Source organism: Nesoenas mayeri, assembly GCF_963082525.1.
Source record: "Nesoenas mayeri genome assembly, chromosome: Z".
Classification (NCBI taxonomy): Eukaryota; Metazoa; Chordata; class Aves; order Columbiformes; family Columbidae; genus Nesoenas; species Nesoenas mayeri.
In genome coordinates, this window is record NC_137542.1 from 57,331,677 (window position 1) to 57,347,343 (window position 15,667).

The 15,667-nt window shown below is 36.9% G+C and overlaps 1 protein-coding gene and 1 long non-coding RNA gene across 2 annotated transcripts in view; one reads left to right on the top strand and one right to left on the bottom strand.

Annotated features, from left to right (window-relative positions):
• Positions 1–12,030, top strand: part of NUP155 (nucleoporin 155) — a 28,228-nt gene extending 16,198 nt beyond the window's left edge. The window contains exons 21-35 of the mRNA XM_080362889.1: positions 105–205; positions 1,112–1,245; positions 2,576–2,767; positions 3,406–3,544; positions 4,135–4,270; positions 4,693–4,846; positions 5,114–5,218; positions 5,309–5,463; positions 5,922–6,051; positions 6,320–6,433; positions 6,912–7,032; positions 8,010–8,120; positions 9,376–9,512; positions 10,255–10,355; positions 11,654–12,030. Of these exons, the coding sequence (XP_080219015.1) occupies positions 105–205; positions 1,112–1,245; positions 2,576–2,767; positions 3,406–3,544; positions 4,135–4,270; positions 4,693–4,846; positions 5,114–5,218; positions 5,309–5,463; positions 5,922–6,051; positions 6,320–6,433; positions 6,912–7,032; positions 8,010–8,120; positions 9,376–9,512; positions 10,255–10,355; positions 11,654–11,792 (1,969 nt within the window). The 3' untranslated portion in view covers positions 11,793–12,030. The remainder of the gene's footprint in view (positions 1–104; positions 206–1,111; positions 1,246–2,575; positions 2,768–3,405; positions 3,545–4,134; positions 4,271–4,692; positions 4,847–5,113; positions 5,219–5,308; positions 5,464–5,921; positions 6,052–6,319; positions 6,434–6,911; positions 7,033–8,009; positions 8,121–9,375; positions 9,513–10,254; positions 10,356–11,653) is intronic.
• On the bottom strand, positions 5,983–14,685 carry LOC308052104. The gene is made up of 3 exons (XR_013923547.1): positions 14,523–14,685; positions 11,529–11,602; positions 5,983–6,033 (listed from the first exon to the last, which is right to left on the bottom strand). It is a non-coding gene; the product is annotated as an uncharacterized lncRNA (long non-coding RNA).
• Positions 14,686–15,667: the final 982 nt, after the last annotated feature.

Genomic DNA, 15,667 nt, shown 5'->3' on the forward strand with positions numbered 1-15,667 from the left:
GCATAGCTTCATCTCAGCTAAAATGACTTGTTAGATTTCATCTTTAAAAGGATCAGTATTTGTTATCATACTAGCATCTCTTTGTTTTGAAATTACAGTTTCAGCTCACCAGCTGCCAATCTGCAACAGAGGCTCCTGGGTTTTATGCGGCCTGATGGCGGAAGTTCTCAGCAAGTCCAGCAAGACCTCCAGAGGAAATACCATGGTATGTAATTACTTTTGACCTGGAAGTAGCAGGGTATGGTGCATTTACATGTTCTCTTTTCTTGTTAAAACCTCTTTCCATACAAATTCGATGTTAATCAATATGCCATACTTATAACAATCCTTCAGAAAAAGCACTGTGGTTTGGAAAAGAGCTTTGCTAGCACCTTGCTTTTGCTTCCGGACTGTATCATGCTGGGAACAGTGCTTCTACAGTGATTTTGATGTGAAAAAATAATTTACATACAACTACTAGGGATGAATTATGTACCCAGAATGAAAACTCAAAACTAAATAGAGAAATATTGCAGCCTTAAGAGACTTTGTTACATGCTTCAGATATTACCTTTCACTTTGATATTGAAAGCTTAATAATGCAACCAAATAAAGCAGACCACAAAAGAGAGTATCTCTTTGTGACGATAATCTGGATTTTGGCACAATAACATCTAGTGGTCTTGAGCCACTGCAAAACCTAAGTTGTATTTCTCAATTTATTAAACTAAAATAAAAGTACTTGAACTCTAAAACACTCTAAGCTTTCTCAGAGAAGAATTAAATCTCAATGCTGTGTAGATACATGTCCTCTTTGTCCTATTTTCCCCGTGCAGACAATCTTGAAATTGTGCTGTTACCTGTCTTCTTTTTGTTCTTCCTAATGGTCTCCATATTTCATAAGATTGTTTCATCTCCTCATTAAAATATTTGGTAGCTGCACATCCATTTATATTTTCAGGATAGCAAGTGTGAAGCAGTTTGTGAGACAAGTGAGTATGTTGTCCTATCACAAATAAATACTGAATTGAGAGAAAAAAAAAATCTAAGGAGATTATTTTAAAACCTCAATTTACAGGCTAATTTGAAGCATGTAGAACAGTTACTCATTGACAGTCTCTTCGCTTTTCAGCTGAGGCACAGCTAACTGAGAAGACCTCACTTCAAGGCATCCAGCAACTTGTTCGCAAAACCTGCCAGGCATTGGCTTTATGGAAGTTGCTCTGTGAGCACCAGTTCAGTGTTGTTGTAGGTGAGCTGCAGAAGGTACGATCCAAATCACATTATTTTTATGTTTAACATTATAATTTCATTGAGAAATGTATCCTGAATTTTAAACCATAGGTGGACGTTCAGTCAGGTTGCAAGTGTTTATATTTGAGACTAACATGTATTGACCTCATCACCCAATTTTAGCGAATTGGAAGTGTCACTTCTTATTTTACTTTTATTGTCATTTAATGAGTCTGGTTTTATGAATTACTGTCTTTTCACATTCAGCACATTCTGCAAAATGTGCTAAAAAGAATGGATCAATATTGTCTGGCCAGGAGGAATTCACTCTCTGCCTTACTGTTGGTAAATGTTTAAAAGTGAAAAGCAATAGGACTGTAGAGTCTCAAATCCAGCCTCTCTCTCCTTGTTTGTAAAGAAGGAGACTTACAGAACTGTGGTGCTACTGCTATGTACCGTTTGCTAATGTTGAATTTGCATCCAGCCCTTGAAAAAGCTATTAATTTGAATACTAGGGGTTATGTCCTAGCACTTAAAAGGAAAATAAATGGTTTTGAGAAGTTGTATTCTTTGTTGATAAAAATAAAAATTTTTAAACTTTAAAAATGCAGAGAAGCTGGAGCTATTTACGCTCTCGCTTTGGGGAGTTAGCATAATTTCCAACACAGGCAGCTTTTCTCTTGTGTTGGCCAAGGAGTTAACTAATTGTTTAACAAATGGAATCTTTTCCTCTGTCTTCAGTAGTTCTGGAGTTTTGTAATAGTATTTTCACACTGTTACATCCATAGACACTATATAGACACTCCTGGCAACTCTATGTGAGCAAATAGTCTTAATAATTAAAAAGAATTAATAACCTTCAATGTAATTTACTGTGAAAAAGCAAAAAGAGTACAGACTTCCAATTTCTTCAATTCCTCCTTTTTATGCGTTTGTCATTTTTTTAATCTATGACAGTACTCAGATGGTTCCCATTATTAAAAACTGTGACATACTCATTTTATAGGTTGTACATTCTGGCAATGCCTTGTGAAGTAAGGGGAACTGCTAATTTCATTCTTACTTGCAGAGATCTGAAATAAAATAGACACGTAGTGAAGATGGCAGAGGTCTGCTCAAGCAGTTCTTGCCATCCTTTGGCATCCAAGAGTCTAGTGCCTTCCTTCATAGGGCTTTCTTTATTATTTTCATTTTGTTTTATAATGTGTGTTTTAAAGAATGTATTTCTGTGCTGTACACTTCAGTCATTGGAGTTTTCTATGCATTTATTTACTGGAAACAGTTAATTTAGCTGCTAGAATGTTGTGATATTTCTAAACAATAACGTAAAAACTTTGGTAAACTAATTAAATTCTATCTTCAGGAACTTCAAGAACATCTAAAGATTACTGCTTTCAAAGACTTGGTAATTAGAGACAGAGAGTTGACTGGAGCACTCATTTCTTCTCTCATAAACTGTTATATCAGAGATAATGCTGCTGTGGATGGCATCATTGCCCACTTGCAAGATATCTGTCCTCTTCTTTATAGCACCGATGATGCGTTGTGTTCCAAGGTAAGTGCACTTCCAGATTTTACAGCACCAAAATAGAACTTTAGAACATGTTCAAATGAGGTAAGCTGGGCAGCTTGTGCTTAGGTAGTTTCAGGAGCACAAGAACTAATGAAGGCAGGTCATGTGCATATTTCTATGTTGTAGTTGATTAATGATGAAGATTATGCAAGCTCTGGGTTGAAGCATTTGCAGTTATTTGTAGTGTTCATAGGTTCTCTACCTCCAATGTCATGTCTAATGAAACGGTCTTCTTGATGTTGATAAAATATGTTCTTAATCCAGTCTTTCCTCAGCATGGTCTCTTATTTTCTGTCTTCTTGTTTCATCGAATTTCTGGAAAGATTATTGTGTTTAAGAACTAGACTTTCTGAAGCTCTTCAAATAAATTTGAAAAAGTAACTGGTGAGGGGAGAATGGGGAACCAGTTGGTTGTTTAAGCCTTAAGCCTTTCTCTCTACTGCCGTTTCTGCTAGAAACTTAGTGTTATCAAATAATGAGAGTGCTTCTGAGAGGATAATGATTCTACTGTTTCAGCTTTGAAGTCTGGAATAATAAATCATTAACTTAGAACAATATCCACGATCTGCTCATGATGTGTTCATGTTAATGATTTCCATTTTCCCATAATTTGTCTATAGGCAAATGAACTGCTTCAGCGATCTCGACAGGCTCAAAGCAAACTGGAAAAAGAAAAGATGCTAAGGGAGTCACTGAAAGAATACCAGAAGATCAGCAATCAAGTAGACCTTGCTAATGTTTGTGCACAATATAGGCAAGGTAAGAGACAATTGCTGATCATGTTCTGGTAAACAGTTTCTATAATATCCTTTTGTGCCATCTTCTATTTGCTTCGTTTGTTTACTTAGTAACTCTTAATATACGTCAACCCGTTCTTTTTTAAAGCCTTTCTAGATTTCACCATACAATCAAAAAAACTACTTCTATATAAAAATATTCCCATCCACTTATTTCATGTTGTAGTGTCCGTTTGTTTCATATATGTGGCAAAAATGTTTATAGGAAAACTGTTGTATGTAAGCAGAAAATAAATTATTGTACTTTTGCAGGTAAGGTTTTATACTAAATATGCTGTTTGAAGTATGGTTCTGAATACAGTTTTGTTCGGTAGAAGCTAGTATGTAATTCAAACGTAGATATAACTTCTTTAACAGTCAAGATGTCAGTCTCTGTACAAATCTGTAACTTCAAACTTGCATATAATCCCACAGGTTCAGTACAGGCGTGGACCTGTATACAACACAAATCAGAGTGAATAAGATTTTTTTATTGCTTGCTAAAATGGAAGTGTTTATCACCATTTTGTGACACACAATAATGAACGGTAATATTTGTTGTTTCTTTCTTAGTGCGTTTCTATGAGGGAGTAGTAGAACTCTCTCTTACAGCTGCAGAGAAGAAAGATCCCCAAGGTCTTGGCCTTCATTTCTATAAAAATGGAGAACCAGAAGAGGATGTTGTTGGACTTCAAGCTTTTCAAGAGAGGCAAGTTTTCAGAATACTTTATTATACGGGGTGCTTTATTTCAAGGCACCAGAAGAGTAACTCTTTTGGGCGAGGTATGCAGGGTAACAACAAGCATTTCTTAATAAGGAAAAACAGTATAGATGGTTTTGCCTAGCATGCTTTCCATGTTTCTCATTAATATGGCACCAACTTTAACTGGAACATATGGTAAACTGATAGATGCAGAAAACATTGTGATCTGAATATTACAGAAAGAATTGTTAGAAAGATGATTGAGAACAGACTAGATTGTGGCAATTGGCTGACAACAGTCTGTGATCTTTTCGAATGTTAGTAATTGTGTTTACAAAGGCACACAGTAACAACTTTTGAGAAGAGTATTTCATAGACAGTTGCAAGGAAAACTGTGAGGTTTTGCTTTTATTTTCCTCTGTTTACAGATTGAACAGCTACAAGTGCATCACTGACACCCTTCAAGAGTTGGTGAATCAAAGTAAAGCTGCTCCTCAGTCTCCAAGTGTACCCAAAAAGCCAGGTCCTCCGGTGCTGTCATCTGACCCCAACATGCTAAGCAATGAAGAAGCAGGGCATCATGTAAGAAATTAACCAAAAAGTCATGACTGCACTCCAAAAAATGCTGTGATTTGAAGGGGTGTAGAATTTATTGTTAAAAAATTATGAAATAGTTTAGTGGGGCAGATAAAAGTAAAAATTTGTCACAAATTGGTGTATTTATATACAGTGTTCATAGAAACAATGACATGCAAATAACGTGAACCTAAGCATTGTCACATATATATTCAGTGCTTGGTGTAATGTAACCACTTCTAGAATAACAGCTTTGGCCTTTTCTTCCCTTAGTTTGAACAAATGCTGAAGCTAGCTCAGCGTTCCACAGATGAACTCTTCAGTATTGCACTTTACAACTGGTTGATACAAGCTGACTTGACGGACAAGCTGTTGCAGGTGAACTGAAAGAGTTAATTGTAATAATGCTGATGCTTTAAAAAAGAGGAGAGAGGAAGAATATAAATGCTATCTTTATGACTTCTGCAGGTTACTGCCCCCTTTTTGGAACCCTACCTTGTGCGGATGACCAAGATTGACCAAAACAAAGTCCGTTATATGGATTTACTGTGGAGATACTTTGAAAAGAACAGAAATTTTAGTAATGCAGCCAGAGTCTTGGCTAAGTTGGCTGACCTGCATAGGTATGGATTATGTGTGATCTATTGCATACATTGAGCTAATTGGTTAAAAACCAAATAAACTACATGTAGGTATTTTAAGAAAAGGCCAGTGCTAAAAAGATTTTAAGTCAACAGAATATATTAGCTTTTGATCCAAATGATTACTGGGAAGAAATTACATGTTTATTTTATATATTATACATTAGCTTGCAATGTATTTCCTGGTTTTAAGTACTGTATCTTAAGTGGTCATTTCTTACGTGGAATTTTGTAATGTGATAGTGTAACTGTGGAGCAATGGATAGAGAACTAGAACTGAGCCTGCAACAAAGATGATGTTACATTGTTGGATGATGACCTGCTTGATTTAGTAAAATCTGGAGAAGTCATGTGCTAATTCCCAGAGTCTAGTTAGAATATAATTAACTGTCAAATAACTATAGTAATTCCCCATTTTATTTTGTATATTTGCTTTGCAGCACAGAGATTTCTCTCCAGCAGCGTCTTGAATACATTGCACGTGCCATTTTGAGTGCCAAAAGTTCCACTGCCATATCCTCTATAGCTGCAGATGGTGAATTCCTACATGAACTAGAAGAGAAAATGGAAGTAAGAAAAAATATTAATCTAAGCTACATTGTAAATGCATTCTTTCACTTTGTCATATTGGCATGTGACATTTTTATTACCAGTTCTGTAGAAAGTTTTCTGGGCTTTCTTCACAATGTGGCAAAATTATGCAGTTGATAGGAGACTCTGAGATGAAAGACAGTAACACTTCTACATTTAAATAAGTTAAAGTGAATTCTGAGTGTATTCTTAAGCTTTCATTAAACGAATCCAATCTTGACATATTTTATTTTTGTTTTTAAACAAGGTTGCAAGGATCCAGCTTCAAATACAAGAAACATTACAACGGCAGTATTCCCATCACTCTTCAGTGCAAGATGCAATCTCCCAGCTTGATGCTGAGCTGATGGATATAACCAAGGTGATTAAAATTTCTCCGTATTTTTCAGTTTCTAAATTTATAACATTTGGAGAGTTGGGGATGAAATGTTTTGCAAAGAATGTTCCTATGCTGACTAGGAAAAGTAATGGACAGTTTGGCATTGTCTCAGAACGTTACCCAAGTCTGTCTTTTTCTGTACTTTGATATTCCTCCAGTCTTTAGTACTTTAATTTCTTCCATGTTTATCTTTGTTATTAAGTCTTCTAGATTTATTCGTTTATTGGGAAAATTGTTAGAAAATTACTGTTAGTATTTATAAGTTCATATAAAATTGGGGATTGAAGTTAAGAAGTGAAACGAAATGTACTAAAAAAATAAAAAATTTAGTGTTGACAATGGTTACTTGGGTTGCACTATTACTAGTCTGATGTCCACCACACAAAATAAAGAAAAGATTAATTTTAAAATGTCCTTTTTATCCTACTTGAAATTTAAAGCCCAATAATTTTTCTTTCAGCTGTATGGAGAATTTGCTGATCCCTTTAAGCTCTCAGAATGCAAGCTTGCAATTATACATTGTGCGGGTCATTCTGATCCTATCTTGGTGCAAACACTCTGGCAAGAAATCATTGAGAAAGGTAGGTCTTAATGGACAAGGAGTGATATGAACTAGAACTGTAGGAAAATGATACAAATAGAGCTTTTAAGACTAACTGTACTGCTACTGATATGCTGTCCAAGTGGATGTTTGCTGGACTATTCCAGTAAGTATAGTTAAATATACTTGTGTGCCTTCGGCTTGTATGCCTGAAGGACAGAAAAGTAATATTTTTACACATATATTTTGGAGAATATTGCCTGTATAGCTTGAATAATCCCATTCTAGATAACATTTCTGAAGTAATTCATCCCTTCTTGTTTTAAGATTCCATGATATATAGAAAAATTTTGTCTGAAGATTTCACTATTAGGAAATTAGAATGAAAATGTTACATTTATCATTACAAAAATTAAAGAATCTTCAGGGAGTTCTGTGTTTTTATAATGCTGACAGGAGTAGAAGTGTAAGGATTTTGTCCATTTATTGAGAAGCAGAGTAGCAGACATAGCTCTGCAAGCCTTGCTTCTTGGCTGTAGTAAATCTTCCTCACCCTTTAACAAAAGAGTTGGTAATTCACTATCTTTCTGTTTCTGGGGGGTTTTTTAAATTATGTTTGTTTTTTCTTGGATTTTGTGCTTGTGGTTGCTATTGTGGAAACAACACTGACAGTGATTTGAAAGAAAAGCCATGCGCTAGTGGTTTTCTTCTGAGTTTGTTGTTGGGTTTGGTGGTAGAGTTTTGGGGTCTGGTTGTTTTTGTTGTTCTTTGGGGTTTTTTTGAGTAGATTTGCACAGAACTTCAAGGGAACACTAAAATCTGTAAATGTACACACACACACACCAGAAAAAGTTGCATTTGCACTTCCACATGCTGATTTTGCACTGACAATAGCAAAAGATTTTGATGTGCTAGTAGTAAATTTGAGTACTTGAGTACTTTATACACAGAGTAGTTGTGTATAAATGTGCAACTTTTCCCCTAAAGTTCTCTCTAAATGATTTCTTTCCCTTTCAGAGCTGAGCAAGAGTGTGTCTCTGAGCCCCGCTGACAGAATGCAAGAACTTAGTCTGAAGATGGTATTGCTTGGAAAGATATATGTTGGAACACCTCGTTACTTTCCTTTAGGCAAGTTGTTTGGCCTGCATAGTAAATAAACATACGGATTACATGAATGGATCACAGCTTTCCTTTTTTAGTCTCTTAAAAAAGGTTTTAACCTAGGAAATGTTTCTCATTTAAAATCTAGGAAGAAAGACTATTGGTAATTTTGTGATACATTCTTACATGCTTGTGATACATAATTACTGTAGCTATTTGTGATGTTTTTTTCACTGTAGCTGAAGCAATAAATTATTTCAGCTGTCAGTAGTGATGGAGCTGATCTTGAGGATAGCTGAGTAGTACTTTTAAGTTTCTCCCAGAAATTGGGAACACAAGCATTGTTATGACAGTGACTTTTGATAGGGGATTCAGGAGAGGGAGGTTAGATGAAAATTAGAAATTGAATTCCTATTGGCCTATTTTGTAAACAAAATATTATTGTATGATTATTAAACCATTACATTTTTTACAGGTGTAGTTTTTCCTAGAATTTATCGAGGAATTTTACTGGATTTTACAGTTTTTGACCCTGAACGGGAAGTAAATGAAGCTTAGAAGGCAGCAACAGTTATTTTTGGATGATTTAGTAGATCCCATTTTAGAAAGTAATAAACTTTGTTTTTATCAAAGGCCAAAGTAAAAAGGTATATATACACATATAGTAAGATTTTAGGCAGCCACTTTTATCTGCTGTCTTTTGAAGTATCCACTGCCATCTGCATGGGCACATGCTAAAATCAGAATTCAGATTTCTTGAACCTTTTTGGAGCATCTTTCTGCTTTGGGGATGCTCAGATATTTTGAGAACTTGGTATTACATAGAAGCCTGGAAAACATGCTGTTCAGCACTAAGTGTCCTTTTATCATATTCTAGTTTTGTAAAAGAAAATATAGTGCTGTCAGCGTATTGTTAATTGTTACTGACAGTTAAATGTGGTAAAATATTCACTAGTGTTGCTGGCTTTTCTAGCATATGAAATGATAGTATGCTCTTTTGTGCTGAAATGAAAGTTAATGAACTTTTCTTAACAGCATAGTTCATGGCAGAACTGTAATAAAGTACATAGTATGAATAATCCCTGTCATGCGTTGCTGATAGCATATCCTTCCCTGAGTGCATAATGGGGCAAACTATTACTTGTGTTTCACAGGAGAAAAGGACTAACTGTGTAGAAAGTGATTTATTCCAAGCTTTAATTTTCTGTCTTCAAATGCCTTTCTTTGCTAGACCCCCATTAGCAAGGTGAAATCTAAACATCCCGTTATTTTTGTCCTCCAGATTTTTTAGTGCAGTTTCTAGAGCAACAGGTCTGCACTTTGAACTGGGATCTAGGTTTTGTAACATACACCATGCAAGAAATTGGAGTGCCATTGCCAAGGCTGCTAGAAGTATATGACCAGTTATTTAAAGCACGGGTAAGGAAAATAACCACAAAATAAAAATATTGTTTTCAGCTACTATTAAGGTCTGTCTTTAGCAGGAAGCACAAAATAATGTAAGGTGTTATATATCAAAATATCAATTTCATAGCTTTTTTTGATTCAAAGGCCCTTAATGCTGCTTTTTTTTCCCCTGTTGACTTTATTCACTTCAATCTTAAAATATAAGGAAAATTGTTAATCATTTTACTTTACCTAAATCTGATTTAGGATTAAGTAGGATTAGAATTGTTATGTTATAGAAGGAACAGCATATTTTGAATATATTATTCTTGTTTCCTGTTAATGATTAAAATTTGCTGTATTGCTGCATCTTGTCTAATCTATTGATGCAGTAGGCATAAAGAATAAGAATGTCATATTTTTAACTTTTGGGTTGTAAAACAAGCTTAAACAGAATTAAAACAAAGAGAATTGACTTTTTACCCAGATTCCTTACAATGTAAGGCATTCAGGACTTCCTAAAATCTATTAATTTACAGAGTGTTTGGAAATGGAAAACTGAGTTAAATTTATATATGATTTAGTAGTCAAAAGTCAAAATAGTAAATTATAGACTTAATATAGATCAAGATAGAATTGCAGTTTCTGTTATATTTTTGTTACAATGAATAAATAATTACCACATCTGACAATTTGTTTATACACACACACAGAGGGTGCTTTTTCTTATCTCGTTAATATTTGTCTCCTTAATATTTTGGATTTTTTTTTTTAGGACCCATATTGGAATAGAATAAAAAAACCTCTACACCTTTTAGAGTGTATTCATTTACTGTTATCAGGATATACACAAGATCCAAGCAAAGTACTCCTGAGGTAAGAAAGGCAACTATATCTTAATAAATAGTGAAAGATATAAAATATCCTAAAGCACTGCACTTCAGCAATCCCCAAAGCTTTTATTCTTTTCTTTTGGGTGAACTTAGTAAACACCACTAGGAAAGAAATACTGAGACTCCTCACTTAAAACCAGTTGGTAGAAGCTGGTAGGATACTCCCTATAAACTACCTCAATAAAGAGAATTTTCTCCACTTCACTGAAGATTCATGAGGAACTGAGAGGATTATTTTGTAAATTTTAGGAACATACTTTAAGCAGTAATACAGGCAAATTTGAGGGAATCTGGGACAAGTGGGGAAAAATGAGAATCTGGCATTTTGTGAATGAAACAATGAATTGTTTAATGAAGGAAGGCTAGGAGCACTGAGTTCTTGTGTTCTGGAAAAGAGGAGATTAAGCCTGAGGACAGATCTTCCCAAATTATTTTTAAGAGGCTGGTGATGAATCAGTCTCCAGGACTAAAATTTAGCTTAGTCTGCAGCAAGGTTTTAATATTCATTTAATATTAATTTAATTAATTTTATATTAAGACTGTAATTATTATATTTAATAATATAAAAAGCTTTTAGCTAGAAGAATAGCTATGTGCTTTGTCAAGTTGCCTGCATATTATGGAATCTTTAGCTTTTGCAACTTTTGTGAATAGACTATACAAACTTCAGTTAGAACTATCTTGTCACAGTAAGCAGAACTAGGCAAAGTCTTGATAATACTTCTAACCATATTTTTTTCTGATTCTCTTGAAAATATACATGCAAATGTCCCCAGTTCACATAGAGTTTACATCTGTCTTTTCCCATGTTTTTGGTCTTTTATGCTTAGCTGATTTAAACACTCAAACTTATTAGAGCCTTAGTGAATGTTTTCTAATTTTAATATCTGCTTAGATATTAGTACATAAATTGTTGTAGTCTGATACTAATTTTAGATATTTAAATTGCTATCTCAATTAACAACTTGTACATTGGTTACGTTAATAGGTAAAGTAATATCTAAATATTAAAGATTTCACATTGCCTTTAACTGTATCATGTTTCATTGTTTATTATTAGATAAATAGTAATTATTTATTTATTTTCCCATTATGCCTTGGTCACAAGCATTGTATTTCAAAAATAAGTATTTCTAATAAATAGTTAAATACTTACAAGTAGCTGACAGATGTCTTGCTCATATGTTATTTCATTAAATCTCAATGCTCACTTTCTATTTCAGATGAATTCTAATACACAGAAACAAAAAGGAGCTCGTTATTATTCTGTTTTCTTTACAGGCGACGATTCACAAATGTTTGCTTGGATGCTGTTAGTTGCTACCTGGTTGAACTTCAGTCTATGAGCCCAACACTAGTGGTGCAGACTACTATTGGAAATTTTAAATCACTACAAGCTAAATTAGAACGGCTTCAGTGATTGACTAATATAATAACAAATCTCAGATAAATGAACTATGTGATAAAAGTTCAGATGTCTGCACTGAATCTCTGGAAGAACAAATCCTCAGAAAGAAGTTCTGAGAAAGTTGTATCTCCTGCTGCAGTTACCAGTTGTGTGGCCTGTATTCGTGCTATTCCAAAGGTATCTGTGAGTTGTAAAGTAAATGTGACAAATTGAGTTCCTTTTACTACTACCAATTTTTTTAATGATGGAAAGCTTGTTTTTAATACTGTTGAAATAAAATACATTGTGTGATCTTTTCCTTGATGATTAAAAATATTTGGAAATTTTTTTAACTTTTCTTAGTGTAAAGTAAAGGAGGACAGTAGGATGTAAAAATCTTCTTGATAGCTATTTTACAAGTATCAAAATGGAAAATGACAACTGCAGAAGGTAAGATGATGATAAAAGGGCATGTAAAGGCCATCATACTGGGGAGTAGTGATGTAGTCCTAAATCTCTCCCTGAGTTTATTGGCAGATCTTTCAGTAACAAAGATAATTATTCTTTCATAACGGTCACTTTACACACAAGCTGCCTCTGTAAATAGAATGTTTGGGATGAAATTGCAGAAACTAGCAATCTCATTTGTATTGGAAGTAAAATAACAGAATTAAAAGCTCATCAAATTATTTTCCATATCCATTTTAATAAGTATGTTGTATCTGTTAAAATCAAAAAGAAATCAAGAAGTGACTTCTCTTACTTCCATTACATGCGCGCAAGCACCAGATAGTTTATATTCCTTAAAAGAAGTGAAGCCAATGCATCATCCTCAATGCGTGCTTCCTAAGATTTTAAAATCTCTTCCTACAAGGAAATTTATTTTGTCTCTGTTTTACTGTTGTGCGTTGTGTACGTATTCAGCAACACAAACTCTATATAACATGCACAATAAATTGCCAGTTCACGGTGGTCTTTAGTCTTTCTCAAGTAACTTATTCACGTAAGTAAATAATGACAGAGTTTAGGGAGATTTTTAATGTGGTAAAGAAGCAAGTATCTTTATGCCTACAGATTTAGACATTTACATGGAGGCTATCTACTTACAGCCTTTACCTTTATCTGATTACTATGCTCTTTTTATTTAAAATACACCCATTAATTTCCTTTGCCTGTGAACTGCCAGGTACATTCTGATGATTTTCAGCCATAGAATCATAGAATCACTGGGTTGGAAGAGACCCTCAGGATCATTGAGTCCAACCATAACCTAACTCTAGCACTAAACCATGTCCGTAAGAACCTCATCTAAACGCCTTTTAAACACCTACAGGGATGGTGATTCCACTACTTCTCTGGGCCGCCTGTTCCAATGCCTGACAACCCCTTTCGTGAATAAATTTTTCCTAATATCCAATTTGAACCTGCCTGGTGCAAATTGAGGCTATTTCCTCTTCTATCACTCGCTATGTGGGAGAAGAGACCAACACCCTCCATGCTACAACCTCCTTTCAGGTAGCTGTAGACAGTGATAAGGTCTCCCCTCAGCCTCCTTTTCTCCAGGCTAAACAGCCCCAGTTTCCTCAGCTGTTCTTCATCAGACTTGTGCTCCAGAGCCCTCCCCAGCTTCATTTCCCTTCTCTGAACTCTCTCCAGCACCTCAATGGCTTTCCTATAGTGAGGGGCCCAAAACTGAACACAGAATTTGAGGTGGGGCCTCACCAGGGCCGAGTACAGAGGGATGATCGCTCCTCTGGTCCTGGCCACACTATTCCTGACACAAGCCAGGATGCTGTTGGCCGCCTTGGCCACCCAGCCACACTGCTGGCTCATGTTCAGCCACTGTTGACCAACATGCCCAGATCCCTCTCTGCCAGGCAGCTTTCCAGTCACTCTTCCCCAAGCCTGCGGCTGTTGTGACCCAAGTGAGGACCCAGCACTTGGCTTTGTTGAAACTCATATAATTAGCCTCAGCCCATTGATCCAGCCTGTCCAGATCCCTCTGTAGGGTCTTCCTGCCCTCCAGCAGATCAATACCTCCATGCAACTTGGTGTCACTTTTAAACTTACTGAGAGTACACTCACTACCCTCCTCCAGGTCATTGGTAAAGAGATTAAACAGAACTGGCCCCAGTACTGATACTGATCCCTGGGGAACACAATTCACACAGCGAAGTGATATGTAAACTAGAATACATCTCTTTTTTACCTCTTGCTAAATCAAAATAGAGCTGAAATCTTAATTTTTTCTCTTTTGTCAGTGTTGAAATTTCCTCACTACGTATTTAAATAGAGGAATTACTGTACATCCTGGGAAAGAGCTACATGTTTCCATTAAAAGTATACTATATTTAGATATGACAAGTTGAGGCTTTTTTTTCTGCTGATGGCTGTGTTTCACACGAAGGATGACATGTATGTTCAGCCCAGTCTTGTTATTGCAGGTTCTGTTCATACTCCATACGTGTTGTCCCAAGTCTTGCCTATCTGCATAATTTTTTTTCATCTAAATTTTAATATTTTCACAAAAGTATGTTCTGTTGAGCCATATTCCATAATCTAGGTAAGCAGATTATTTCTGTTTTCAGATCTGGATAAATGACTGGAAAGTTTGGAACAAGCAGAAGTCACAGAGTTTCAGCTCTTTTTTTCCCCCCTTCTTTTTTTTCTCTCTATTTTTTTTTTTTTTTTTCCCAGTTAATAGAATAATAATGCCTCTGGAAATATTACAGGTTTTTCCAAAGCTGGAGCATTTCAAAGTACCTTAAGAGTTATCTTTCGGATTTTTCAGATGACTGCAGGTAATTTCAGTGTAGACATTGCCTTCTGTTTTCATAGCACTTGCTCTACACTCAGATGGAGAAAGGGTGGGTTCTGTTTCCCAGTTTAAATTTGGATGGCAGTGGAAGCCTAGGGTAAGAGGAGAGAGCTGGGTGGATTAATGCAGGTAGCTGAAACAAGTGGTGAAAAGCACACAGATGTAACTGAGCAACATGAATGTGAACCACTTCTTAACAAAATTCAAAATTGTCAACAATTGGATTATTACTTTAGTTGGTTGTGGGTTTTTTTTTGTCCCAACGTTACTCATTTTTTATCAAGATTGTGGTTAAGGGAAGGTAAAAAAGGACTTGGTCTGAAGTGGTTTAAGGGCAGAAGTGCTTTAAGGGAACTATAAGGCGTTTCTTCAAGAGATGAAAGTGAATGCTCACCCTACTTCTTGTGCTTCACCTAATTCCTGTATCCGATAGGGAGCGTTGTTCTCCTATAGTCACTTAGCCCTCCCTTCTGACGGCCGATGGCGGTGCAGGTTTTCCCCTTGGAACCTCAGCAGTCGCCCTATCACCCCTGGACTGACCGCCACAGCCACTATGCGGTGCCCGGCTGTCTCCGCGGTCAGTTTTCTCCAAACGCATGAGACTTCTACGCAGCCTGCCAGGCCAGCAGGTTGGGAGGCGAAGCGGCGGCGGACAGCCGTGCGCTGAGCCCGGCCGGGTGTCCCGGGCACACAACCGCGGAACCGCTGTGCGGCGAGCGGGCCGGCGAACGCAGCCAACCCAGAGGGCGGGGCTCGGCCCCGCGCCTGCGCACTGTGCTGCACGGGCCCCGCCCCCAGCTGTTGGCGGCCGCCCGTGTGCCGAGGCGCGGAGCGCGGCCTGGGGGGCGCCGGGCGTGGGGCTTCGATGTGATGTGGGACCCCATCAGCAGCTGTGGTGAGCATCGGTTTGGGTACCTACCGCCCTCCTTTGTCTGTGTCCTAGGGGACGGAGTTTGCCGGAGGGACCGTCTCTGCCCTGACTCGAGCAGCAGCGGCAGTGGGAGGCTTGCGGGTGGCGGCGGGAGGGAAACACTCGTCCCCTCCTCAGTGCCTGCTCGCGCGGGAGCGGCTTGTCCGCGCTCTGCTTCGC